The sequence below is a fragment of the Rhincodon typus genome, chromosome 16, assembly GCF_021869965.1.
Source record: "Rhincodon typus isolate 14 chromosome 16, sRhiTyp1.1, whole genome shotgun sequence".
Classification (NCBI taxonomy): domain Eukaryota; kingdom Metazoa; phylum Chordata; class Chondrichthyes; order Orectolobiformes; family Rhincodontidae; genus Rhincodon; species Rhincodon typus.
In genome coordinates, this window is record NC_063347.1 from 17,575,964 (window position 1) to 17,603,486 (window position 27,523).

The 27,523-nt window shown below is 41.3% G+C and overlaps 1 protein-coding gene across 1 annotated transcript in view; it reads right to left on the reverse strand.

Moving 5' to 3' along the window:
* stab1 (stabilin 1) overlaps positions 1-27,523 on the reverse strand; it is a 216,208-nt gene that overhangs the window by 35,120 nt on the left and 153,565 nt on the right. The window contains exons 41-49 of the mRNA XM_048606708.1: positions 22,108-22,153; positions 21,643-21,722; positions 17,510-17,635; positions 9,153-9,226; positions 7,203-7,277; positions 5,685-5,804; positions 4,349-4,396; positions 4,166-4,249; positions 1,905-2,051 (exon numbers count right to left, since the gene is read on the reverse strand). Of these exons, the coding sequence (XP_048462665.1) occupies positions 1,905-2,051; positions 4,166-4,249; positions 4,349-4,396; positions 5,685-5,804; positions 7,203-7,277; positions 9,153-9,226; positions 17,510-17,635; positions 21,643-21,722; positions 22,108-22,153 (800 nt within the window). The remainder of the gene's footprint in view (positions 1-1,904; positions 2,052-4,165; positions 4,250-4,348; positions 4,397-5,684; positions 5,805-7,202; positions 7,278-9,152; positions 9,227-17,509; positions 17,636-21,642; positions 21,723-22,107; positions 22,154-27,523) is intronic.

Consider the following 27,523-nt stretch of genomic DNA (forward strand, 5'->3'; position numbering starts at 1 on the left):
GTCAGCTTTCCTGCTCCTCTGATGCTGCCTGGCCTGCTGTGTTCGTCCAGCTCCACACTGTATTGACTCTGACTCCAGCATCTGCAGTTCTTATTATCTCGCAGTTTGTCTTAGGTTAGGCTAACAAATGTATTCACATGCGCATTCCAAAACGGATATAAACACAACAGAGATAATGCAGAATAGGTGTACAGAATAGTCCCACGGATGTAAAAATGCAGTCATGAAAATAATCTGGTGTAACTGGGCCTCCAGCAGAAAAGTGGGGAGGGGCAACAGTGAGCGAGGGAACTGAGCAGTGGAGTTTGAGCAGACTCTCCCTGGAGGGAAGGACATCTTTGTCAAAATGAAATCTCTGAAGAGAGGCAGACAAAAATCCTTCTCTACCAGCTGTGAACGACCAGTGTAATACTATGTAATTACACTCGTCTTTGTTTAACTTCGCCTTCATGTTTGAAAAGACCTGATGCACGTGGAATAAAGATTACCTGCTTCATGATTTTCAGGCTTTGTGCTTAAATCTCCTATGACATTTCAATGTTTTCCCTGGACAGGAGAAGGCTAAGAGGTGCAGCTTTCAAAATTCAAACTGGGTCTGAATGGAGTAGATAGGGAAAAACTGTTCCCCCTCATAAAAGGATCAAGAACAAGGGGCACAGATTTGATGTAATTTTCAAAAACAACATGAGAAAACATATATACACATTTTTAGTAGCGAGGGTTTGGAATGTACTGCCCAGAAATTCGTAGAGACAGGTTCAATCAAAGTATTCGGTGATTATCCGAATGGAAAAAATGAGCAAGGTTATGGAGGAAAGGCAGGAGAATGGACCAATGTCAAAACACACATTTGTAGAGCCAGTTTAAACATGATGGGCCTAATGGCCTCCTCCTGCACCATAATAATTCTATGATTCTGTGAGTAGCCTGACGGAGAGGGAAATGCAATTTATTATTTGGAATGGAGATATAGAATCATAGAATCCCTAGAGTGTGAAAGCAGGCCATTCGGCCCATCAAATTCACACCAACCCTGCCACCTACTCTATGCCTGTAACTATGCATTTCCCTTGGCTAATACACCCAACCTGCACATTCCTGGTGTGTTTGCAGGAAGAATGGGTCTCATACACCACAGCACATGTGAGATGTACAGGTATAGAAGTGAGCTGAAAGGAATCTGGAGTAATGTCAGATCCAGTAGTTAATATGAATCATGAAACTGCATCACCAATAAACATACTGGATGGTATTGTCAAAGCAAAGAGTAGGGGCAATTATGGACAAACTATGCACTGTGATCATGTGATCAATCGCTTTTAGTTCTGTCCCCATTTTTGGTCAACAAGCAACAAAGAGAACACAGACCATGAAGTTGGTACAAAGATGAGTCACAAGATTGAACCCTGGCATCAGGATCAAGTAATGAGGGAAGATCAGAAAAATCTACAATGTATAAACATGAAAATAGACAATAAGGAAAGAATCTTACTGTCATGTAAAAGGTAGAATCGTATTTTAAATTGAATTAATGCAACCTAAGATGCAGAAGCCACGGAGGAGTTGTGTGTTTCTGAGATGAGTTATTATGTTACAGGGAGATGTACAAGACAGGGATCAAGACAAATTTGGGTTGACACACACGAGGCAATTTTTCCTTAATTTGGGCAGTCCAGCTGTCATAATATTAAAATATTCCTCAGATGCCTCATGAGGAATGATGAAAAGCTCTTAAATTACAAAAATATATTTTTGCTTTATCCCTGCATACAATATCAATAAGAAACCAGAGACCTCTTTTTTTAAGAAGCTTGAGGTCCAGGTGGCAATTTAAAGACGTTTACTGTACAATTCATTATTCAGAGCTCAACCTGGAGGATATGCTGAAATGTCAACACACCTACCTGTTTCCAGGAGACCTGAATGGCATTTCCAGATAAAGCAATGAGGGAACTCTGTTTCCTTAGATCATCGTAGTGAAGTTTCCCACAGCCTACTATGTGATATCGAAGTAAATCTCCAATCAAACCACGTGTTTTCCATTCTTCCATCTGTCAAGAAAGTTCTCTCATTCACTTGACAAAGGCTGCTCATAATCGAGTTAGGATCATAAGAACATAGGAGCTGGAGTAGGCTATTCAGTCCTTGAACCTGCTCTGCCATTTAAGAGGATCATGGATGATCTGATCATGGCCTCAACTTCACTTTCCTGCCTGCCTCCAATAAATCATGTGCTCCTTGTAGATCAAAAATCTGTCTAAGTCAGCCTTAAATATATTCATTGGCCCTGCCGACTGCTCCCTGGCATAGAGAATAACAAAGACAAAGTGAAGAAACTCTACCTCATCCCCATTTTTAATGGGAGACCCTCTAAGCTTATGTTTCACATCAAACTTTGCATCAAAGAAACGGAACAAGTTTAAATGCAGGGCTACACTGTAGAAAAACTATAATGTGATGCTCATAATTTCCCAATCTATGATGTCAATGGACTAAAAAGGAAATCAGTGGCAGCATGACTCTGATTTTCCAATATTGTTGGCCTCTTCTGAGGTCCCACTGGAAGGGTGGAGTAGAGCAAGGCTGACATTTGACTTCTGGCAACCCCATGTGAAGTTTTGGTCTGGTGTCTGGATCTGATCAGGGGCCCTGATTGTGAAGCTATAATGGTTACATGAATCTAACACTACCCCGAGTTCACCAACGATTTTCACACAGATGGGTTGAGGGCTCAGCCTACCTGCAGTGAAAAGCTCTGTTGGCAGCTGCCGGTTACAGTAACAGTGACTGTCTTGGGATCTCCTGACCTTTGACTTGATCATCTCTGCATTTCCAATTGCCTCAGGCTTTTTAGCAATTGCATTGTCTGCCATGCCCTGCGAAAGCCTCAGGGCTGGGTCTCTCATAGTCTACAAATTTATTGAGGTATAAGCCGCTCATGCACCTCTAATTATCACGTGATGTCAAGTAGTCAGCATCAATTTTACAAAATTATTAAACGTTCTCAGCATTGCTTCAAGCCCCTTCCCCTCCCCCATTTCTGAAGAAAGGTCTAGGCCCGAAACGTCAGCTTTCCTGCTCCTACAATGCTGCTTGGCCTGCTGTGTTCAACCAGCTCTACACCTTGTTATCTCTTGCTTCAAGTGTGTCAGGCTAACAATCCTTTGGATTTGTAACATGGAATGAGGTTAGAAGCAATATTTAGCAATACATTTCTAACATAAGTCCAAATTTTAAAACACTGTGGAATACTTATATGCCAGATCATTCTTTGATTAAAACTATTTTTCCAGCAATCTCTTGAAGCAAGGAGAACACTAGCTACCAAATACAGCTCTTGGCAAGAACCTGTGCATGAATTTTTTAAGCGCGTGGAATCTGTTTTTTTTTATTCATTTGACCATAAGTTGGGAGTCACTGCCGAGGCCAGCATTTACCGCCGGTTCTCAATTTCCTAAAAGTCAACCACATTAGAGGTATGGAGTTACATGTAGACCAGACCAAGTAAGAATGGCAAATTTCCTTCCCTGAAGGGCATTTTTTTTTTTACTCACACATGGGATGTGGGATGTTTCTATCGCTGGCTGGGTCAGCACTTATTGCTTGTCCCTTGCCCTTGAGAAAGTGGTGGCGAGTTGCCCTCTTTAAATGCTGTAGGGAACTCAGATGGATTTTTACAACAGTCAGAAATAATTACATGGTTGCCAATAGGTCAGCTCTTTAATTCAGATTTGTATTGAATTCAAACTCTACCATCTGCCATGCTGGGATTTGAACCCATGACCCCAGAATATTGGCCTGGGGTTTGGCACTGATAGACTGCAGCTGTCAAAGTGGCTCTGGGTGACCAGGAGATTCTCCAACTCCTACCACCTGCCATATTGGAAGGATTGCAGGTTGACAATCGCATCATCCACAGGCATCAAGTTCCAGAGTGAGACTTGAACCTGGAGCTCCAGGGTTAGAGGCAGGGAAGCCACCCACTGCACCACAGCATCTTTCAGCCCAGCATTTCACATTGCTGACCTTTCAAAAAGATGTGTCTCTGAGGCTGTGTATTCCTTACTGCAAAATGAAGACAGTAGTGGTTTGGAAAATGCTAAGACATACATGCCTACAAGTAATATGAGAATAACAATGATCTGTGTAATTAAAATACATTTACCGTGTTATCCTGAGTAAGTGTGTCAGGTCTTGGCACAAACACAGTGAATGGTCCTTTACCATTAAGTTCTTTGATATCATTTTCCTGCAATGGTTCAAAACAAAATGAAGAGTGGTCGAGCAAAGTTTTAACAGATAACCTCCAAAAATTTAGCCTGGAAATATTAAAATGGTTCATCACTACCTGAAGATATTTGTAAAACAATGCAGCATCTGATTCCCGGACAAGTTCCTGTCAAAATAATTCAGAATTTATTTTTTGATTTGAAAGCTGAAATAAGAATAAGTTTGTTCCAAGCATTTATATTTTATGATAGTAACAGTAATTTCACTAACAAAAATGGAGACTTGCATTCATATATTATCTTACACAGACTCTGAGGAATACTTCAAAGTGTTTCACACAGAATGAGGTGTGCTGAGTTTATGTAAATGTGAGAGATATTTTAGAGGCATAACCACCTCTCAAAACAAAAATGAGAGGTCATTGAGGAGAAAGGTCTGATTTCAATTTGTCCCATCTGACATAAACTGGGTGGTTGCAAAATATGTTCAGATTGTTTATCATTGCCTCAGGTAAGGTCTTGTGAGGGAGGCCAGTGCACTGGATGGTTTCAGGTGAGAAGTCACTTATACTTATCCAGTATTCATATTAACTTGCCATCCATCTGAAGTTATCAATCAACCTCTCTGCGTTCCATTGATGGCGTGATTTAATAATATCGACACAGACACTGGAAGAATCCAAAAATCTTATGAAATAGGAGCAAGGGTAGGCCATTCAGTCCATCAAACCTGCTACATGATTCGATGGAGATCACCACTGATCTGACTCAATTGAAACTCTGAAAAAAATCTATGGAGCAGCAGCAGTGCACATCCAAAACCTTTGTCAAGAATTCATCATTTAAACGCTACCAAGCAGGTGGTCAGTCTGGGACAGGAGCAGTTCATGTTGGAGGAGGAAGAGGGTATGTGGAGCCAATCAAGGAATAGGGACAAGCACAGGCCACAAGCAATTTGCAGTATTACTGTGGAGGAGAGAAACTCTTGTTCATTTCTAGATTATTCCTTGAACATCCACCAACTTTAGGACATTTTTGTTTAAAAATAGGTTTCTGGACATTGTATCATTATGTCAATAGGCAACGATGGTGTCCTCTCTAATTTTCAACTGCCCCTGTATTCAGGTGAGAATCAGGGAGCCAAAGGATGAAAATCATGCTCAGGGAATTTTTAGGTTTACCCTTAACCACTAGATCAAGCAGACAGGACCTTCAATGAATACCTCATCTGAAGGATGCTCTCTGGCCATTGGTCCTGCTTGAAGACTGCACTGCAGCGCCAATATAAAATACTAAATAATTGAACAAAACATAATTCTAAAAAATATTCTGTTTGATTCCCTTTTCTGCATTTGTTCATGATATGTATGTCGTAGTAAATAAGTAGTCTTGGAATAACTGAAGTTCAATTTTAAATGTCCAAAATCTCCAATTAAAAATAATGTTGAATACTACCTGTGAAATTTTGCCTCGACAAGAAAGTCCAACCTTAATGTAGTTCCTCCTGCAGGTACATTTTCGAATTCCTGGCCCTGTTGCTTCGCAGCTGGCAAATGGTCCACAGTCTCCATTGTTCTTCATTTGGAGACGAAGGTAAAAATTAGAACTAAAGCAATTTTTAGATTTAATATCAATAATATTTTGGCCAGATAGGAACATAAGAACAGGAGTAGGCCATTCAGTCCATCAAGCCTACCCGATGATTCAATTTAATCATGGCCGATCTTACAACACAATGCCCCTTGTGCACACTTCTCTTAATGACATTAATCTTCAGAAACTGGTTGATTTCCATGTTCAATGTTCAATGACTGAGCTTCCACAGCCCTCTGGGGTGGAGAATTCCAAAGATCATTACACTCAGTGAAGAACTTCTTCCTCATGTCAGTCTTAAATGGCCTACTCCTTTATTTTGAGATTATACCTCCTGGTCTAGACTCATAGCTGGGGGAAACATCCTATCTACATCCACCCTGTCATGCCCTGTAAGAAATCTCTTAAGTTTCAATGTGATCACCTCTCATACTTTGAAACTCTAGGGAATACAGACCCATTTCCTCAATGTCTCCTCATAATTTTGCCACCCCAGGGATTAATATAGTGAACGTCCATTGAACACTCTTTATGCCAGATCCTTCCTTAGATATCAACCATTAGGTGGGGAGATGGGGCATAGATTGACTTGATGACTAAGAGGGACCAACTGGTGTGGGTGGAAGGTCGTGGGCTGGCAAGGGTATGAAGGGGCTGGGTGGAGGGAAAGAGATTGGCATGAAGGATATGAGAAGCCATCAGTGCTGAATGGAGGGGTATGGATTGCATGGAGGATATGAGGGGTCATGGGGGTGTAGGGAGGTGAGTGGTGGATAGAGGAATATGGATTAACATGTGTTGATATGTATGAGTCTGGGTGAGTTGGGTATGGATGGACGAGTTATGAAAGGATGTGTAAAGTCAAAACAGCCTAATACCAAATAAAATAACTGGAATGAAGTGGTAGAAAATAAGGCAGACTTTTTAAACCAACTCACCAAAGGTGCCCAGTACCCTCCATGGCTACATCCCACTTGCATCCCGAGTTATGGGCCCAACTCTAGTGCATGCCGACAACAACAACCCCCACCGTCCCGTCCCCAACCTGTAACTCGGAAATATCCAAATTCCTGTTACTACCTCTAACAGGAACATCCAATCCTCCACAACAGTTCTGACATTACAATTAAGTCACAATTGTCAATTTTTCAGGTTTTGTACAACATCCCGCTGCATAAAAGTTCTGACAGGAAGCACACCAACAGTACACGTTGGTATGGGCCAACAAGTGATATCCTGTGTCCATACCTGACATATTCACTGGGCCCTTTACATGTATAGATAAGAGATCTAATGCCTGATTGTGGTCCCTGCTCCAAAACTGATTTGCTGTAAGGATGGGTAGTCTTGAATTTCTAGGTCTGTAAGTTTGTTGCTAACCTTTTCACAAGGGTTGATGGGTACACAGGAATTTCTGCCATCTCCAGAGTATCCAGGGAAACAATTACAGGCGACCTAAAATGAAGAACATATCTAAGTAAGCATGTACAGTATGATGCAAAATAGGCAGAGTCTATTATTTTGTTTAGTACGCTTATAATCCGAGAAATAAAAACTGGAGTCTCAGAGCTACATCTTTCCTGCGCTCAGTTGCCCGGTTCTGGAAATTTACAATATTGAGTGGAATCTTACTGGAGACTGAGTGATGAGAGGTATGGTAAGATGTGTGGCAGATTCAGATAAGAAGTCTGGCAAATCCCATCTGGATGTCAAGATCATCTTACTCCTTTTATACACTTGTCCCAAGTGGCATGGCAAGATTCGCGACAGGTATCAGTGAATTGACAATTTACGGTGATTAACACTTGTTAAGCTCCTTATTAATGGCCCAACTTGCCTCATCAATATTCTGTTTCTGATCTTCTGCCTACCAAAGTAGCCAGTGGAAAAGCCTAGTGTGGAAATCATAGCAGGTACATGGTGGATTCAGCTGACCACTTCCTCCGAATGACCTCCATGTTGCCTATGGCCAAAGACCAGCCCACGGCACGATCCACGGGCACCAGCCACATGTCCCCTACCTTCAGGGGCATTGGCATCTGACATTCAGTAAATCCTCACCACCATCCTGGCACCTCTACAATGCACTGGCAGTGTGCACAGGAAGCCAGACTTGCCTAGCAGAGCAAACTAGCAACCAGAACAGGGCACAGTTACCATGCAGGGACAGGTATCCAGCATGAGCTTGGAACAGGCTGCCTACCAGCACTGGTTACTTGCTGTCTTAGCCAGCGTTCAACTGGCATGCTTGCATCATGCACACCTTGTCTTGCTGTGCCTTGCACTGCCCATTGGCAAAATCACACAACCAGGCAGCTGGCAATGCTGTTCATTTACACTCAGACAAGGGCACACACATGTTGTCATACAGCAGTGTGCCACATGAATATCACACCTATACCATGTGGCAGCAGCATTTGCACCAAACACACTGAATCTGCAGCAAACATTGGCCATGCCACAAAGTCGTACAGAAGAAGTTTTCTGTGAAGTACATAGGGGGCACCTATCAGTCAGGGGACCCAGCACAGTTCATCAAATGCAGCCTCCCAAACCAGTCCAGGGCTTCGACCATGGTCTAGATGGGATGGTTTCATACAGAGGACCCGAGCCTCTGAGCTCCAGAGAGTGGGTCACAATCAGACCTTCGTCTCCATCGGGGTCAGTGTGGTGGTGGAGAATTACACCAGCCCATCAACTAGGGCCCTGTCAGAGAAATGCAGTTCCAACTTCCCCTTCTCAGCCATCTCTCCTTACAGCCTCTAGAAGCCAACAATCCTCCAGACATGCAGCCGGCTTTCAAAGATGGCACAGACTCAAGGGATGCTGGTCTTTGGGTGGTTATTCAGAGTGCTGAGTTCTTCTGGTAAAAGTGTGTGGTAAAATGGGGCTGAAATCAGACGTAATACATACCATAGGGGCAAGAACGACAATTAATGTGGTGACTTTGGTAGGATATGGTGAGAAAACTCTTTCAGGTTCGTGGTGAAAATACCTCCAACAAACTAGATGTGTCTGGCCCTTAGCCAAAGTAAAATTTGAGCTCAGTGTTTTGTTTGTGAAGAATTGATTTAACACAGTTTTTATATCTGTCACAATGTATATGGCCAGCTTAACCTTTAACAGATCCAGCTACTGTTGGAGTTCAATTAACTTCAAACATTGCTGAAACACTTATTCTGATTTCTAGCACTCTAATGACAAATTAGTTTCGAAATCTGCATAACTTGCTTATAATGCCGCAAAAGTAAAACAATGGCATAAAATGGTAAATGGCAAAACTAAACAAATCAGAACAGCTAGAAATCCATGTATAAAATATTGCCTTACCCGATTTGGTCCTGTTTTGGTGCACTCTGCTTTCTCATGACAACCCCCATTTCCTTCTTTACAACCATCAATTTCTGATTTTGAATAAAATACAATAACATGAATTATTAAATGGAACTAGATGTGGTATAATGAACAAAGTTTTCCTGCAGTCTAGTTCATTTTGAATTTACCTTAGCGGAACAAAGAACTCACAACGTTTACCTTTCCATTTAAAAACCTTTCATTTCACCTTCAGCCCTTTATGCTCTCTTTGCTGAAACTTCTCAATGTCCTATTTTCAATCTGTCGCACAGCCCAAAAGTCAATTATATAACTGCATTCTTATCAGAACAACAATGTTTTGTCAGAACAGGTGGAGAGTACAAAACCTTTGGTATGGCCAGCAAAGAAAAACATTCAAACCATTAGAATCATAAGTTCAACCTCCTCTGAGGCTCATTATGGGTAAACCAGGACCTGGGGGATGGATTTTGACATGCACTGTAGCCTTCCTGCAGTTTATCACTGTAACATAAGAGGTTTACTGACAAATTTAGCTGCATTTTAACTTTCAGATCAACTTAGTTTGGAGGCTGGTAATGCATTCACATAAGGTTTAGCAGTGTGCTTGTGTATTTTTTAAAAAGCAACCATTGATTTTTACTTCTGGATTTTCAAACCAATTAAAGCCTGTGGGTGTGATGTGAACCCATTTCAATCTATTTCAGCTGTAACATTTAAAATGCTTACAGTGAAGGATAAAATTGAAGCACTGTAGATATGTCTTGACAAAGTCAGAATTCACAAAGAGTCTCAAAGTAGCAAGCCAGTAGCACACTTTGGGAATGTGTCTGGAAGTAATACTGGGGGCTTTAAGGGATTTCAAGGAGATTCTGTTCCCCGCAGATACGAAGGAAAAGGCACCCTCAGAACAAGCAGGTATGGCTAGACATTGCAGGGATCAGTTTGTGCCTCACTTGCTGCAAAGAGGGTTCATGACCTGATCAAAGCAGGAAAGGCGAATGACATGGAGCATTCAAGAACAAATCCTTTTACTGCCTTTCCCAGTCTCTTCCTGGCCATCACTCCTCATATCTACACATGTTCAGACAACCTTCTGTCCAGAAGTCCCTTCTCACATTTATAAGTGACCAGCCATCATTAACATGCTCCCTCTTTATAGTGCACCCATCCTCCATATGGGACTCTTGACAAATGTTGTCTTTCTGAAAACATTCCTAAGCTCACATTCCCAAGTCTCTACTAGCTTTCCACCTAACAGAAGAGAGCACAGAATACCAAAGGAGAGGTAGAGAAGCAGGGGTGGCTCTCCAGTCACCTCCACAAGAGAAGCAGGAACTGAACCAATGGTGATAGAAAGATGGGGGTCACCCGGACACCTACCAAGAAAATTAAATATTACACAGTCCAACAATGAACACAAATCAAACATGTAGACCTGATGTCAGCCGTCACTGAAATAAGATAATGTGCATAATGATGACTTAGAACCCTCTCACCTTATCAGTTGTAATTCATGGTTTCACTTTCCACACCTCCTTCAGGCATTTCCCCACCCCCCATCCTAACTCAGATAAATGCATTGTTATTGGGGCCATCAAGACAGAGTGCTATTTTATCACATGGTAAAGTATGTATCACAAGCAAAGAGGAGCAGGTGACAGAGGCAGGTACAACATGGAGAAGAGTTTCCGTAAGGGAGGAAAAGGCCCACACAGCTATGCTTAGCTAGTCACAGGCCTTGAGCATTGAGGACACCATTGATGAAGAGAACAATGCTGAAGTAGAAGCAGAGAATGTGTGAAGTACAAGAAATTTTCAGCTGCACCTTGCACTACAGGAGAAAGAGTGGAAGAGTTTGTTTCTCCCATGATGAGTCAGGCCCTCATGCTACACCTACCTCTGGAAAGAGTGGTGACCTGCATTTAGACGTAGCAGGCAACCGAGAGCTTGCTGGCCTGTACACCCGAACTGCCGCCAGAAGCAGGATTAAGGAAAAACTGTTCTCCACTGCTTGCTTCTCTTTGAGCAAAGGTAGTTATTAAGTCACCTTCCCTGCTATGAAAAGCCTCTATCATGCCTGTGATGTAACAGTGGGCAGACAACTGGGCGATATTTCAGACGTAGTCTGTTCCAGCCTGGAATGATCTCAATGCAAAGACATTCAGGGCTGCAGTCACCTGCACAGCACAGGCAGTCCTGTCCTCACCATGGTGAGTGATGTGGAGGAGAAGCTGGAAGTGAGTGGTCCCATGTTTTGCTGCTCTTGTCCTTCTAGATGGTAGTGGTCATGAGTTCAGAAGATACTATCTAGGGTGAATTAATTAATTTCTGAATTTAAGAAAGGATATAATGCATTGGATGTAGTTCAGACAAAGTTTAACAGACTAATACCTGGAATGAACAGATTGTCGTATAAGGAAAGATTGCATGGCTATGATTGTAGCTGCTGGAGTTTAGAAGAGTACGGCATGACTTGATCGAAACATAAGGGGCTTGACAGAATAGATGTGGAGAGGATGTTACTTCTGGGAGAATCAAGAACCAAGAGTTATAGTTTAAAAACAAGGGGTCATTCATTTAAACAGAAATGGGGCATTTTTGTTCTGAGGTCATGAGTCTTTGGAACTGTCTCCCTGAAATAGTGGTGAAAGCAGAATGTGTGAATATTAAGTAGGAATTTGGATTTGAGGTTACAGTCAGATCAGCCGTGATCTTATTGATTGGCAGAGGAGGCTCAAGTGATTGTACGGTCAACTTCTGCTTTGTTTGTATGTTCATATGTATCTCTCTTCCTTCCTAAACTGTTGTTTACTCTGAAGTTGCCAATTGCTTCACTCTGCCAAAAGGAAGTTTTTCCAACTATCCAATCCCCAGTGAGATGACTCACCATGTAGTAGTTCACTATGTTCTGGGACTGGCTAAGTCACAGCAAATAGTAAGTCTAGTAAAGCTTGAATATTGGTGACTAATCCTGCCACTGTTTTTACAGGGAAGCTGCCTTCTGTAGTGGGGAAAATGCTTGAATCTATAATCAAGGAAGAAACAGCGAGACATCGGGATAGAAATTGTCCTATCAGGAAGACACAGCATGGGTTCATGAACGGCAGGTCACGTTTAACTAATTTACTAGAATTCTTTGAGGTCATTATGACTGCAGTGGACAATAGGGAACCAGTGGATGTGGTGCATCTGGATTTCCAAAAGGCATTCAACAAAGTGCCGCACAAAAGCCTACTGCATAAGATAAAGGTGCACGGCATCGTGGGTAATGTGTTAGCGTGGATAGAGGATTGGTTAACTAACAGAAAACAATGAGTGTTTTTCTGGTTCGCAATCAGTGGCTAGTGGTGTGCATCAGAGATCAATGTTGGGACTGCAATTGTTTATAATTTAAATAGATGATTTAGAGTTGTGGACCAAGTGTAGTGTGTCAAAGTTTGCAGATAACACTAAGATGAATGGTAGAGCAAACTATGCAGAGGACGCTTAAAGTCTGCCGAGGGATATAGATAGGTTAAGTGAATGTGCAAGGGTCCCGCAGATGGAGTACAATGTTGGTGAATGTGAAGTCATCCATTTTGATAGGAATAACAGCAAAATGGACTATTAGTTAAATGGTGAAAAATTGCAGCACGCTGCTTTGCAGAGGGACCTGGGTGTTCTTATGTATGAATTACAAAACGTTGGTTTGCAGGTGCAGCAGGTAATTAAGAGGCAAATGGAATATTTTCCTTCACTGCTAGAGGGATGGAGTTTAAAATTAGGGAGGTTATGCTGCAGCTCTATAGGCCACTCCTGGAGCACCATGTACAGTTTTGGTCTCCTTACTTGAGAAAGGATGTACTGGCACTGGAGGGGGTGCAGAGGAGATTCACTAGGTTGATTCTGCAGTTGAGAGCATTGGCTTATGAGGAGAGATTGAGTAAACTGGGACTATACTCATTGGAATTTAGAAGAAATGAGTGGGGTTCCTATAGAAGCATATAAAATTATGAAGGGAATAGATAAGATAGAAGCAGGGAGGTTGTTTCCATTGGTTGGTGAAACTAGAACTAGGGGGCATAGCCTCAAAATGAGGGGGCGCAGATTTAGTACTGTGTTGAAGAAGAACTTCTTCACCCAAACGGTTGTGAATCTGTGAAATTCCCTGCCCAGTGAAGCAGTTCAGGCTACCTCATTGAATGTTTTTAGGGCAAAGATAGATTTTTTTAACAGTAGTGGAATTAAGGGTTATGGTGAGCGGGCGGGTAAGTGGATCTAAGTCCACGAAAAGATCAGCCATGATCTTATTGAATGGCGGAGTGGGCTCGATGGGCCGGATGGCCTACTCCTGCTCCCATTTCTTATGTTTTCTCTAGATTGTAGTCTTATACTGCATATCTAGGGAACTCAGCTGATATTTTCCTAATGTGTTTCTCCTGGAACTTTTAAAGCTTTCATTTGAAACCTGGATTTGAACCACGATATATCCCAGTCGTAAGGGGATCATGTTTAACAAACCAGCTACACTGTACATGAAAAGAAAGTTTTTTCAAGAGTACAATCACACTTTGCAACATGTTGCACGCCCACACTTAAAATAATTGCCCATGAATCTACTGGTGACTGGTTTCTGGATGTTCTCTTGGAATGGGCAGACTCTCGATTCAACTGAAGTGAATTGAGGCTCAAGTTTCAATCCTGAACGTAAGCAAATCAGTCTCTACTACGGTGTCAGGGAATCAGAAACAGGCTTGCGCCATGAACTAGTGAATCAGAGGCCAAGTTCAGCAAGAGCTTCAACAGACAGGATGCTAAGATCAGGGATAAGGCCAGAACACAGCAGCTGTGTGGACAGCCCTCACAGAACCTGCCCTCGGAGTCAGACTCCTGCATTAGCCTGGCAGGGGGCAGTGGGGGAGGGCAGTACAACCACCCAGACAGCTTAGTAATTAAACACATGAAGCTCCAAGGTCATTAGGATTCAGCGCACTCACCCCCCAGCGAGCTGAAAGCCTCTAATCACTGGACCTATCCATCTGGAGATCACTCCCCTACACTCATTTACCACCACCAGGCAGGAATGTTGCGAATATTTTAAGCAATGCATCCTTCTTCTGCTAGCATCTGGCCAGCATGCCGGGAGCACAGCTGACCTACTTTTATCTCAACCAAAACTATAACCCACAAGCTCAGAGTGCAATTAATTGTTGTTGGATCCTGACTCCTTCTGCAAGTGGGTTCCTAGCACTGCTGCTGCTCCTCAGAATCAGCCACGACAGCTACTCAGAGATATTTTGTGTGATTAACCTGCTAAACCATAGAATACAAACAATGTTCTTTGTATTTTTCTACAGTTACTATGACCATTGAGTAGAGTTTCAACTTGTTATACTATGAATTCAGAGCAGGTAGAGGTGATTAAGTACCTTGAGCCTGTTCTATCATTCTATAAAATCACGAACTGAGCATAACAATGTAAGAACAAGGAACAGGAATAGCAATTTGGCCCTGGGCCTACTCCACCATTTAATATGACCATGGTTGACCTCATCTCAACCTAAACTCCACTTCTCTGCCTGCTCTCCATAATCCTTTAACCCATTATTAAGTTTAAAAAAAAACTCTCCGTCTTCCTTAAATGTATTCAGTGTCGCCTCCACACTCTTGAGGTGGTGAATTCCATAGATTCATGACTATTTGAGAGAAGTAATTCCTCCTCATCTGTTTTAAATCTGCCACCCCTGAGCCTAAAATGATGGCCTCTTATTCTAGATTGCCCCACATGGGGAAACATCCTCTCTTACGTCTACTTTGTCAATCCTCTCTAGCATCATATATACCTCAATTAGATCTCCCCTCATCCTTCTAAACTCTAGCGAGTATAGGCATTAGCTGCTCAATCTCTCCTCATAAGACAATCCTTTTATCTCTGGAATGAATCTAGTGAGCCTTTTCTGAACTATCACCAATGCAATTACATTCTTTTCGAAGTATGGGGACAAAATCTGTATGCCATAGGCCAGGCTGCCATATGCAGATGCAGCCTCACCGATGCTTGTACAACTGCAACAACACTTATTTACTTTTATAGTCCATTCCTTTAGCAATAAGTGCTAAAATTCTATTTTCCCTCCTTATTATCTGCTATACCTGCATACTAGCTTTCCGCAACTCATGTATAAGGACACCTAGATCCCTCTGCACTAATGCATTTTGACATTTCTCCCCACTTTGATAATAATTGCCTTTTAGTCTTCTGATCAAAATGGAGTGATCTGTTTGTGGTTTGAAGTCCACATTCCCATCTGGATCCGATAACCTTCGACTTCCTTGCCTGATGGGAATTTACTTCCTTCTGCGTGAAAACTACTCAATATCCCATCTTCAATGCATTCTAAGGTAGAGAGTTCCAAAGTTGGATACACCTCTCACAGAAAACAAATCTTCTATTTCTGTCCTAAAAAGGTGATCCCTAATTTTTAAAATGTGCCCCTAACTCTTCTAATCTCCTCAAAAGACAAACTATTTATTTGAAGTAGCAACCGAGTAGACCTCCTCTGAACCACCTCAACACATTTATGTTTTCTTTAATAAGGAAACCACAACTGCACACAATATTTGAGAAGTGTTTCATCAATGCCCTGTATAACTGAAACATAACACAACATCCTTACTTTTATGTTCAATTGTTCTCATAATAAACGGCAGCATTCCATTAGCCTTCTTAACTACTTGCTATATCATTTTTTGTGGTTCACAAATACTCAATACTTATTCTTGTATCCTTCTTCCAACATTGTGGTTGCTGTTTGATGCCTGTAGATTACTCCCACAAGTGACTTCTTTCCCCCACTATTTCTCATCTCCTTTCATACACTAATTTCTTTCTTCTGATTAATTTTTTGTCATTCTCTGTTGTTCATTTCTATCCAATCATTTGACCTGCCACTAAGTTTATTGCTTTCCTTAACTTCTTTAATTAATCTTTGTTATCCCTATAGAATTTTTCCTTGTAGCAAGAATGTACGTTAAATTCTGAAATATCCCCTTGAATATCTCTGCTTCTCTATTGATCTATCGTCTAGTTCAGTATCCCCCACTTCAAGTTAGCTTGATCAGTTTTCATATCCACAGACAGAGGCAAAAATTGCTGGAAAGTCTCGGCAGGTCTGGCAGCATCTGTGAAGAGAAATCAGAGTTCTTCAGAGTCACTGGACCCGAAATGCTAACTCTGATTTCTCTCCACAGATGCTGCCAGATTTGCTGAGATTTTTCAGCAATTTCTGTTTTTGTTTCAGATTTCTAGCATTTGCAGTTCTTTCAGGATTTTTTCATGCTCATATACTTGTCCTTATTTACCATCAAAATACTAGTCTTGAACTCACTCCATTTCCTTTCAAACTGGTTGTAAAATTCAGTCATATTTTGTTTGCTGCTCTCCAGGGGTGCCTAACACTGAAACTATTAACTGTTGTCACATTACAGAATACAAAATCTTTTACAACCTGCTCCTTATTTGGCTTCGGAACATATTGCTCTCAGAAATTATCTCAAAAATATTTAATGATCACCTCATCCAGGTGCCAATGCCAAACTGATTTTTTTCAGTTTTTCTGTAGATTTAATTCATTTATGATTCTTGCTGGTCTTTTATCAAAAGTATCCAAATTTTTTCTTTACACTTCAAACTACATTGTGGTTACTGTTTTGGTCCTATAGACCAATCCCGTGAATGACATCTTTCCCCTACTTCACCCAAACTGATTCCACATTTCGACCTCCTAAACTAAGGTACTCTCTAACTATTGCACCAAATGCCATCTTTGAATAACAATGCTGGCCCTCCACTTTTGTCTAGCTTCACATTCTTGAATGTACTTCACTTCATAATACTCAGGGCCCAATTCTTGTTATCACCCAACTGTGCCTTCATGGTGGCTATTCGATCATATAAATTTATTTTAATGTGTGCTATCAACTTCTTTACTTTGTTATGAAAGCTATTTGCATACTAGACCCATTCTACAAAGTGCCTAATTTTTGAGAACATCTTTTCCTTAACACGCAAATGGTTAAAATCTATTCCATTGTGTTGTAAATGACAAACACCTGGAACAGCTTTATGGGTACAAAGAATAAATATTTCTGGCTGCAGCAATGAATGACAACTGGACTAACGTCTTAGTTCATCACTTTATGCACTTGGAAAATGTAATTATTGGACACTGCATGTGTGCGCGCTATGTTATTCTTAATCCAAAAGCATTTGGATCTAAAATTTAATTTAATTTAAGCCAAAGCTGAATTGTTATAAATATGACCAACGCACTGATTGCTCTACTTGGCACAACATCAGATTTGGTACTTACCTAAACAGATTAGCCCATCACCAGTGTAACCATCATGACAAGTGCATGTTCTCTCTCCTGCAGAAACATTGGTGCAGTTGGAGTGCACTGAACAGCCACCATTATTAACCTCACAGAGGTTGATTTCTGTAAGCAGAAAACTGCTGGTTATTCTTTCCTTCAGATCGTATGAATTTCAGACATAGAAAATACACCTACTTTTTGGAGCTTTTTTAACTGCCAAATTGGAAAAAAAATGATTCTAGCAGATAACACCATATCAACATTTTATGAGATGATGATGTCTTAAACAATCATTTTAATTAAGGATAAAATGGACTAATAAAGAGGGACAGAGATTCATTACGAGGTTTGCCCAACAGCAAGCCTCTATGAGACAGAGCTGGATGAACACAGCAGGCAAAGCAGCATCAGAGGAGCAGGAAGGCTGACGTTTCGGGCCTAGACCCTTCTTCAGAAATGGGGGAGGGGAAGGGGGTTCTGAAATAAATAGGGAGACAGGGGGAGGCGGATAGAAGATGGATAGAGGAGAAGATAGGTGGAGAGGAGACAGACCGGTCAAAGAGGCGGGGATGGAGCCGGTAAAGGTGAGTGTAGGTGGGGAGGTAGGGAGGAGATAGGTCAGTCCAGGGAGGACAGACAGGTCAAGGGGGCGGGATGAGGTTAGTAGGTAGGAGATGGGTCCATTTACCATGGAGATCAGAAGCCCAAACTGAGTACTACTGAAATGCACCGGAAATGTTTAACACATTAAACACAGAGAGAAGCAGATATTCTTGCTATTGCAGACTCACAGCATCAGAGAAGTTGAACAGATAAATGGGGAGAGAGGGCAAGAGGGGGAGAAAGCATGATACCTGGAGAAGACGAGAAACAGGGAACAACACAAGGAAAAGGCCTGTTTTCACTGTCAGCTAGCAGGAAGAATGCAGGTGAGACAATGTTTTCCGGTCAAAGAGATTGAACACATGGAAATAAAAAAAACTCACATAAGTTTGTTTTGGCATTGTTGGGAAAGGAATCATTGGAGTGAGCCATGCTGTTGCAGGTGGCTTCTGGACTTTTCAGAAGACTGACAGAAAGGACCATTGACTGTCATGGAATGTTGTGACACAATGAAATGGGGAGAATTGAGTCCACTGGAAGCCAAACGTAATTCTGAACAGTGTTCTACAAAGACTTTAACACTACAAAGCGATGCTAAAATGTGTAAAAGCAGCATAGGGTTATTAGTCATCTTAAGAAACTAACATTGTTTCTTTTGTGTTTAGTGTATTATTTGTCCACTAAGTGATGTTTACTCAAAGTTGCTTACAGTTTCTTTGTTATAGTAAATGTCTTGAAATTTTGTTATGCAATTCCTTTAAATCAGTCATTAGACATTTAAGGTTTACTTTAAAATTATCGGCCCCTGTGGGAATTATAATATCAAAGAGATGTAGGACATCATTTGGACATCAATATCACTTACAATTCAGAATCAGTTTACTGTTATAGTTTTCTACAAATGTACTGCTACCCAGCTTATGGTTAGAATTACAATCCAAATTAATGCCAACATATAGCTGCACTGCTAATAAGTAGATATAAGCCAATATCACTCTATTTGAGAATCATCAGAAATTTTTGATGCATGATTCAGTCAGCTGCCTCTGAGTCAGGAGGCAGTGGTTTCATAAACCCACTCCAGAGAATTTGGCACAATGTTTTGGCTGATGCACCAATGCAATACTAAGAGAATGCTGCACTGTCAGAGATGCCATCTTTTGAATGAGGTCCTGTCTGCCCTTTTAGGTGCATGTAAAAGATCCATGGCACTATTTCAAAGAAGAGTCTAGGATCTCTCCCTGCTTTTCTCACTAGCACTTATTCCCCAAATCAGCACCAGTTTAAAAAAAGGCAGAATATCTGCTCATTAATCACATTCCTGTGTGTGGGATCTTGCAGTAAAAAACATGGTTGTCACGTTTAAAACTTTACAACAATTACTACATTTCAAAATTCATTTGGGTGTAAACTACTTTGGGATGTCCTGAGTTATGACAACACTATATAAATGCAAGCCTGTCCACCACCTACAAGACACAAGGCAGCTGTGCGATGGAATGCAGCACCATAAACGCTCAAGAAACTTGACACCAACCAGGACAAAGTAGCCTGTGTGATCGGCACCACATCCACAGAGATCCTCTAACCAACCACCGACACTCAGTAGCAGCAATGTATACCATCTACAAAGGTACATTTCAGTAATTCAGCAAGGCTCCTTTAACAACACCTTGCAAATAAATGACCACTACCATCCAGAAGGACAAGGGTAGTAGATACATAGACCACCACCAGCTGCAGGTTTCCCTCCAAGCCACTCACCATCCTGACTTGGAAATATATCATTGTCCCTATGATGTTGTTATGTTAAAATCCTGGAATTCCCTCCTTAATGGTATTGTGAGTCTACCTACAGCATGTAGACTGCAACCCTTTTGAAGCTAGGGTTGGGCAATAAATGCTGGTCCAGCCAGCAATGTCTACATCCCATTAAATTAATTTTAAGCAAGTACTTCTGTTTTCTTTCCTGAACAATATGTTGTGAATAATTAATTGCACAAGTTTACAACCAGCATAAATTCCACTGCAGTTTTTTTTCCTTATAATTTACTTTTCACACACCAATAAACAAGAACATACACCAGCTCCTTGATAAATGTACTACTCTAACACCAAACGATACAACTAGGAAGGCCCTAATTCATTCAATGGTCGGAAATGAGATAAATTATCTCAAATGAGGAACCTTGAGCAAAGGGGAAAAGAGTCAGGGTTTCTGATTGCCCTCCCTTGCTGGAAAGTGCCAAAGTATGCACATTGAACCTCAACAGGATAGGGTTTGGTTGTGCTACCTAATTAGGATGGCCAGTGTAGCATAAATTTCAGGTCGTCTTTTGAAAAGGAGGGGAGGAAAACAGTTGATATCATAAACATGTTTGATCAAACATGGGTGGTAAGATTTGTCATTGTTTTGCTTATCATGCTGAATTTATCATATTAAGAAATATCCTTCTTGGATATACTTCACCGGGAAATTATTAGTTTAAATCTCCCAATCAGCATTACTGTGTGGATTGCCACTGTGCCTATAAATTTCTGAGTAAACGCTGCTGTGCATTTCTTCTAGAACACTCAGATCCCCAGGAAATTTTGCAGAAATGCACAATGCACCATCCCTTAAAGAACTGCACTGGAAAAATGTGGAATCAGAAAAGATAAGACAAATTCCTTTTTATGGCACTAACTGTGGTATGGTCCAATCTTTGAAAGTTAGTGAATGAATGAGTGAATGGGTAAATGGATGGATGAATACATAAATAATGGGTGAGGCAGGTAGTTGGATAAAAAGGGGGATTGGTGAGATGGGTAAATGGGTATGTGGCAGGCAGATAAGTTGGTGGGTAAATGTTAGATGCATAAAGTGCCTACAATGGGTAAGTAAATAGACTGGGCAGATATGTGGGTGAAGGTAGTAGCTTGGTAAGTGGTCAGGTCAGTAGAAAGTCAGATCTGGTGTGGAAAGGCAGTCACATTGGGTTTGGAGAGTTGGATGGTCAGGGTCGATGTTCAGATTGGGGGAGTATTCGGGCTGGTTTTGGAAAATAGTTGGGTGGTCAGGATGGATAGTTGAGTCAGACTACTGGGGGTTGTTGGTGGTGAGTCTGGTTGGGTCAAGGACTAGTTGGATGGGAAGGTGGTCAGGTCTGGTCAGAGTGGTACTCAGGGTGGCTGGGAAGATTATCAGATCAGCCAAGACATTATTGAATGGTGAAGCAGACTGAATGGGACGAATTTTCTACTTTTATGTCTTATGGGTGGACAGGTAGTTGGATGCTTGGGAGGACTCCTCAGGTCAGGTGGTGAGGGTGGTCAGGTTGGGTCGTGGTGAGGAGCATTTGGGTCAGGTCAAGGGATATTCGAGTGATTGAGAGTGTAATCGGGTTGTGTTGGGGGGTGGTGGTGGTTGATCTGATGGGGTTAATCAGGCCAATTTCGGAGGGTTTGTTGGGTCAGTGGTTAGTAAGATGTTTGGATTAATACAGGGACTGCAACCTTCCCTGTGACAGTGGATTGCATAGTCATACCTGAGCAGTATGTTCCATTTCCAGTGTAGCCAGCAGAACAGATGCAGGAGGCCAGAGAGTCAGGTGATCCTAGAAGGCAACTAGAACAAAGAGGCACTCAGCTTGTTTTTTTTAAAGTTGACAGTTTTCAAATGTTACTTTATTTATTGATTTCCATCACTAATTGGAATTGATTTTATAATGCCAAGTTGTGTTTCCTTGATTCTGTACCAGGACATGCACTGTGTGTGGTAGGTACCCAAGAAATATTACCCATAAACATGCCTAGATGTTTTGTCCATCGACACGCTGTGATGCAAACATTATAGGAATGTTATCTCACTGCTGCCTCCATAAAGAATTAACATCTAAACTTGAGGTCCCATTCCAACTTGCAAAAGAACAAAACTACTGGAATGATAGGTATTTCATTCATTCCAACAGCCAAGCTACAAGAAAATTTGAAATTAATTTAGTTTCACTTACTTAGCATTGGGATGGCAAGTGCCATTGCAGTAATCATTTACAATTCCTGAAAAAGAAAAATACTGAAGTATTAAGTCATAATTCATTTTCCAATTGGAATGCTAGGAGAAATTTATAGAACTGCGCATTAACCTAATTGTTCTTTCAAAGTGTCACAAATTCTGTTACATAGGAATGGGAAAAGCATTAATGTTTCACATTGTCAACAGACTCCGAGGATTATAATGACTACAGATAAATGTAGGGCGGTCCCACTAAGGAGCAATCTGTATGAGGGAAAATTCACCACAGATGCGGAGTACTATATCTGGGAACTTGGTTCAAAGTGGAGAATTCGATTGGTAAATCTTTTTCAAGTCCAATTTGAGAATAAAGATCAGATTCAGACCTGAACCAGCAGTCTTTAAGCAAATTAAAATAGCTATATAAATACGCAACTGTCTGATCATCGCAGTATTCTCCTGCCTGAATGGAGGTGCTAATTACCACAGCAGGACGTGAAGCTAAAAAGTGACTCATCAAACCTCTGTTTTAGCAAGAAGTTTTTAAATTGCATTGTCAGCACTGAGCAGGAGGGCAACTTCATCTGAGTGAGATAAAAGGCCAATTGAGTATATCTGGGAATATGGTTCAAAGTGGGAATTCACTGCAGAGGAAGAGGTGCTTTAACTAAGGCTTATGGCAAGAAGTAAAGTCTCCAGATTGAAAGGTTAGCAGGAGAGGATAAAACGCACAGATTGAGATGCTCACCTGAAATGACACCAGTAATGAAGGAACATCACAAACCACAACAAGTCCAAGAAAAGCAGCTGATTAGTAAGTCAAATTGGTAAGTATTTCTAGTCTTTCAAGTAAAAGTAAGGGTCTTTAGCCAGGGCTTGAGTCTAGTCTTTTCCTCTTTTTCTTAAAAATAGCTTGTTAAGTATAAGTGGGAAGAGGAATCAGGGCTGTAATACTCAGAGAGAACAGTAAAATAGGGGGTTAGATATTATGTGCAGCCATGAGCATAAGCGTTGTTGCCCATTGCCAGGGTGAAGGACATCTCCTCAGGGCTAGAGAGGTAGCTGAGGTGGGAGGGTGCGATCCAGGGGTCATCCATGTTGGTACTAATGACATTGATAAGACTAGAATGGAAGTTCTGCTAAACAGTTAGGAGCTAAATTGACAAACAAAATGCCCAAGGTAATAATCACAGGATGACTACCTTAAGACATGTGCAAACTATAACAGGATAAGTAATGTCATGGAGTTAAATGCGTGGCTCAAAGATTGATGCAAGAGGAATGGGTTTCAGTTCATGAGTACTGGCACTATACTGGAACAGTACAGAGACGTTGAAGCGAGATGGGCTTCACTTGAGCCATGCTGGGACTAGTCTTCTGATGAATGGAGACAGGGTCCTCAACTAAGTAGGAGGGTGGTTTCTGAAGAAAGGATACATAGGCTCACAATGCTATAGAATATGACAGCGTTGTAGGGCAGCTACTTAGGTAATAGCACTGTGATAATCCCTACAAGGCCCATGTGGAATCATTATCCTCAACCTTGGGCGAGCCCCATAATACAGAGCCAAGTCCTCAATGGATAATACTCATGGCTCTCGTTTGTTGCCAATGAATGGCGATTAGGGTAGGAGGGACAAGGTTCCAGAACTGAATGGGAAGTTTCTCCACAATACAGTGAGGAGCAAGACTGTCCATGCTCCACCTGTGGTCATTGAATTCGCCCCAGACAAGGTTATTGAAACAAGGGAAACATGTACTGCCCAGGTCAAAGGGTAAAGCCACTTCAAGACAAGGCTTTGCAAATAAATCAGTCCAAGGATGAGGAATTGATGTAGCTAAATTACCTCACTGCTCCCAAAATGGCTCCAATTAAGATAAAACTCCAGATAAATGGCCAACCTAGACATGGAGGTGCTGGTGTAGCTATTGTTGGGGAGCAAACCTTAAGGAAGCTCCAATGGAGCATCTTGCCTTTAAACCTGCGAGATACCAAGGCTGGATTGGTCACATACATTAGGGAGCCCTTACATATTGTTGGGACTGCCATAACCTGAGTTACACATGGGCAAGGGACTCCGCTTATTGATGGTATGTCTTTGGAAATGAAATGTACACATTTCCTCTTCAACTATAGGACAACACCACATATGTCAATAGGAGTAGCTCCAGTGAACTAATGATGGGCCAATGTCTTCTTGAGTGGCAAGGTTGAAATAAAGCAAGAAGTCCAGAAAAGGGGTCACAATGGGCTTGGGCCAGATGGAAATTTTAAATCAGGAGATATAGTCCACAAAAGAAACAGTGATGGCTCTCTATGGATTCCTGGAGTAATCCATTTAAACTAAAACAGGACCGGTATCATCAATGGTTAAAATTGCAGAAAAGACTATAAATGAGCATGTCAATCACCTCTGTCAACAGAAAGCCTCCACAGAATTGATTGTTTTGGGAGACATGACCCCATCAGCATCCAGCGGACAGGAAACGCTATCCACCGAAAGCTCAAGAGACAGTCCTGAGGACCACATGGACTTGGACTCGGAGATGGAGGCAGAGGCGGTGAAAGATCAGTTGGAGGTCACTACCGAGGACAAGCACCCTGGAGTGGCTCTTTAATCTTCACATAAGAGAGGTTCGCCTACTTAGTAAACACACCCCCAATCAGACCCAGAAAGCAACAGGAATGGGGCCATCAGCAAAGGGACACAAGAGGCCCCATCATCACAGCAGCAAGGAGAGACCCGTGGACTTGGTGGGGACGGATGTGATAACCTCTACAATGCCCACGGGGAATCATTAATTATTTTCCTCATGGAGCTTGCTCAGTAGGGGTTCCCTTGGTAACAAGCAATGGCCTGCCCAGCTGGAACTCATCACCTGAGCCCTTGCTAAAGCAGAGACAGTGAATAATAAAGTATATACACAATGGTGTCTTTTTACAGTGTCACTAAAATCTAAAAAAATGAAATAGAGCAGACCCAGGGATGCATCAGCAGAACTGTGAGTCCCAGACCGGGTATAGCTACAGGTTGCAGCTCTATTTTGGTATTCCTTTAGGTGGGGTTCCTGAGTTATTACAAATACCCAGAGTGGGACCGAGTGCACAAACATAAAACAAAGGAGGAATTGCGTCAAAGGGAATAAAGTACTAGAACAACAAAATTAATGCCTCTGTACCTAAATACACTTAGTATTCAGAACATAATAAATTAATTAATGGCATAAATTTTGATTAATGGATATGAAACTGCAAGCATTACAAAGACTTGGTTACAAGGAGATCAAAGCTGGCTATTAAATATTCAGAAGTATATGAAGTTTTGAAATGAGAGACAAGATGGAAAGGGTAGTGGGTTAGTGTTGTTAGTACAAGATGGAATAAGCACAATAACAAGACATGATCCCAGACTGGAAGACATGGAATCCATATGGGTGGAGATAAGGTGTAACAAAGGGAAGACACCATTGGTACAAGTAGACCATAGGCCCCCAACATTGGCTATGCTGCAGGCTAGATAATAATCCAGGAGATAGTAAAGGATGTAAAAAATTAATCATAGTTGATGTCAATCTTCATTTAGATTGGGAAAATCAAATTGGTAAAGGTAGCCACAAGGAAGAATCATGGAGTGACATTAGGACTTTTTCAGAGAATATGTTGTGAATTCAACCAGAAAGCAAGTACATTTGGGTCTGCAATGAGGCAGGTTTAATAAATGATCTCAGAGTAGAAGATACCTTAGAAAACAGGAACCATAACATGGTAGAATTTAACATTCGTAGGAACATAGGAATAGGAGTAGGCCATGAAGCCCTTCGAGCCTGCTCCATCATTCAGTTGATCATGGCTGATCTGTGGCCTAACTCCATATGCCTGCCTTGTCCCATATCCCTTGATCCCTTGCTTAATAAAAATTTGTTTATCTCAGATTTAAATTTAACAATTGAATTAGCATTGACTGCTGTCTGAGGAAGCGAGTTCTAAACCTCTATTACTCTTTGCATGTAGAAGTGCTTTCTAATATCTCTCCTGAATGGCTTGGCCCTAATTCTTAGACTATGCCCCTTGGTTCTAGAATTTTCAACCAGTGGAAATAGTTTATCTTTATCTACTCTGTCTTTCCCTGTTAAAATCCTGAAGACCTCGATTAGATCACCCCTTAACCTTCTAAATTCTAGTGAATAAAAGCCTAATTTGTCTAATCTCTCCTCATAATTTAAAACCTGAAGTTCAAGTGTCATCCTTGTCAGCCTTTGTTGAGCTCCTAACAGGATCAAAACATCCTTCCTAAGGTGTGGCACCCAGGTCTACTCACAGTACTCTAAGTGGGATCTAACTAGAGTTCTGGATAACTGCAGCATGACACCTGCATCCTTATACTCCAGCTTTTTAGATCTGAAGGCCAGCATTCGATATGCCTTCTTGACTATTTTCTGTACCTGTTCGTGGCATTTTAAAGAGCTATGCTGCTGAACCCCCAAATCTCGTTGGACATCCACTGTATTTAAATTTGTGCCTTCTAAAACATCGCCTGATCTATCCTTTTTTGGTCTGAAATGGCTAACACTTGCTTACATTAATATCTATCTGCTACAGCTTTGCCCATTCACCTAATCTATCAACGTCATGTTGTAATCTTATGTTGTCGTCAATACTGGAGACAATGCTGCCCAATTTTGCAACATCGGCAAATTTAGATATTTGACGTTTTATGCCATTATCCAAGTCATTAATGAACATTGTGAATAATTAAGGCCCCAACACAGATCCCTGCAGGACACCACTAGTCACATCCTGACAATTTCAGTATTTACCCAACATTCTAATTTAACAAAGTAGAAATGGAGGACTTGTTTCCCCACGTAAATGGGGTTTTAAATGGGGTTAAAGAGCTGCAATCTAATAACAAGAATTACTTTCTGAAAAAAATCAAATCTGTAGGTTTTACAAACATAATGAACACAATTGCAAATGTTAGCACAACAGATGTGACAGTGAACAGTTCACTATGGAAGCGAGTTAATCATTGAGTAGACTTCTCTGTAGAAGCTAAACTTTGATCCATGGAGAAAGAAAACATTTCAGGAAAAGATCATAACAGAAGATCCTAGTAATCCAAGAAAACTGCAACCCAAAGGGCTTTGAGGTCACAGATGGTCCAAAGAAAAAAGGTAACAGATTTACACATATGTTACATACCCAGCATCAAGTGGATTTAGGTTCTAAATATACACCCACAATTTGCAGCGAAAATAATGGTGACCATCCTAACTCTCATTGTCAGGCATAAAAGCAATCATGTGTCAAACAGCCATCCGAAACACAGCAAGCCAACAAACAACCATATCACATCTTTTCTCATCATGTCCAAATCAGCATTATTCCTTTCAGGTAAGATTATTATAATAGA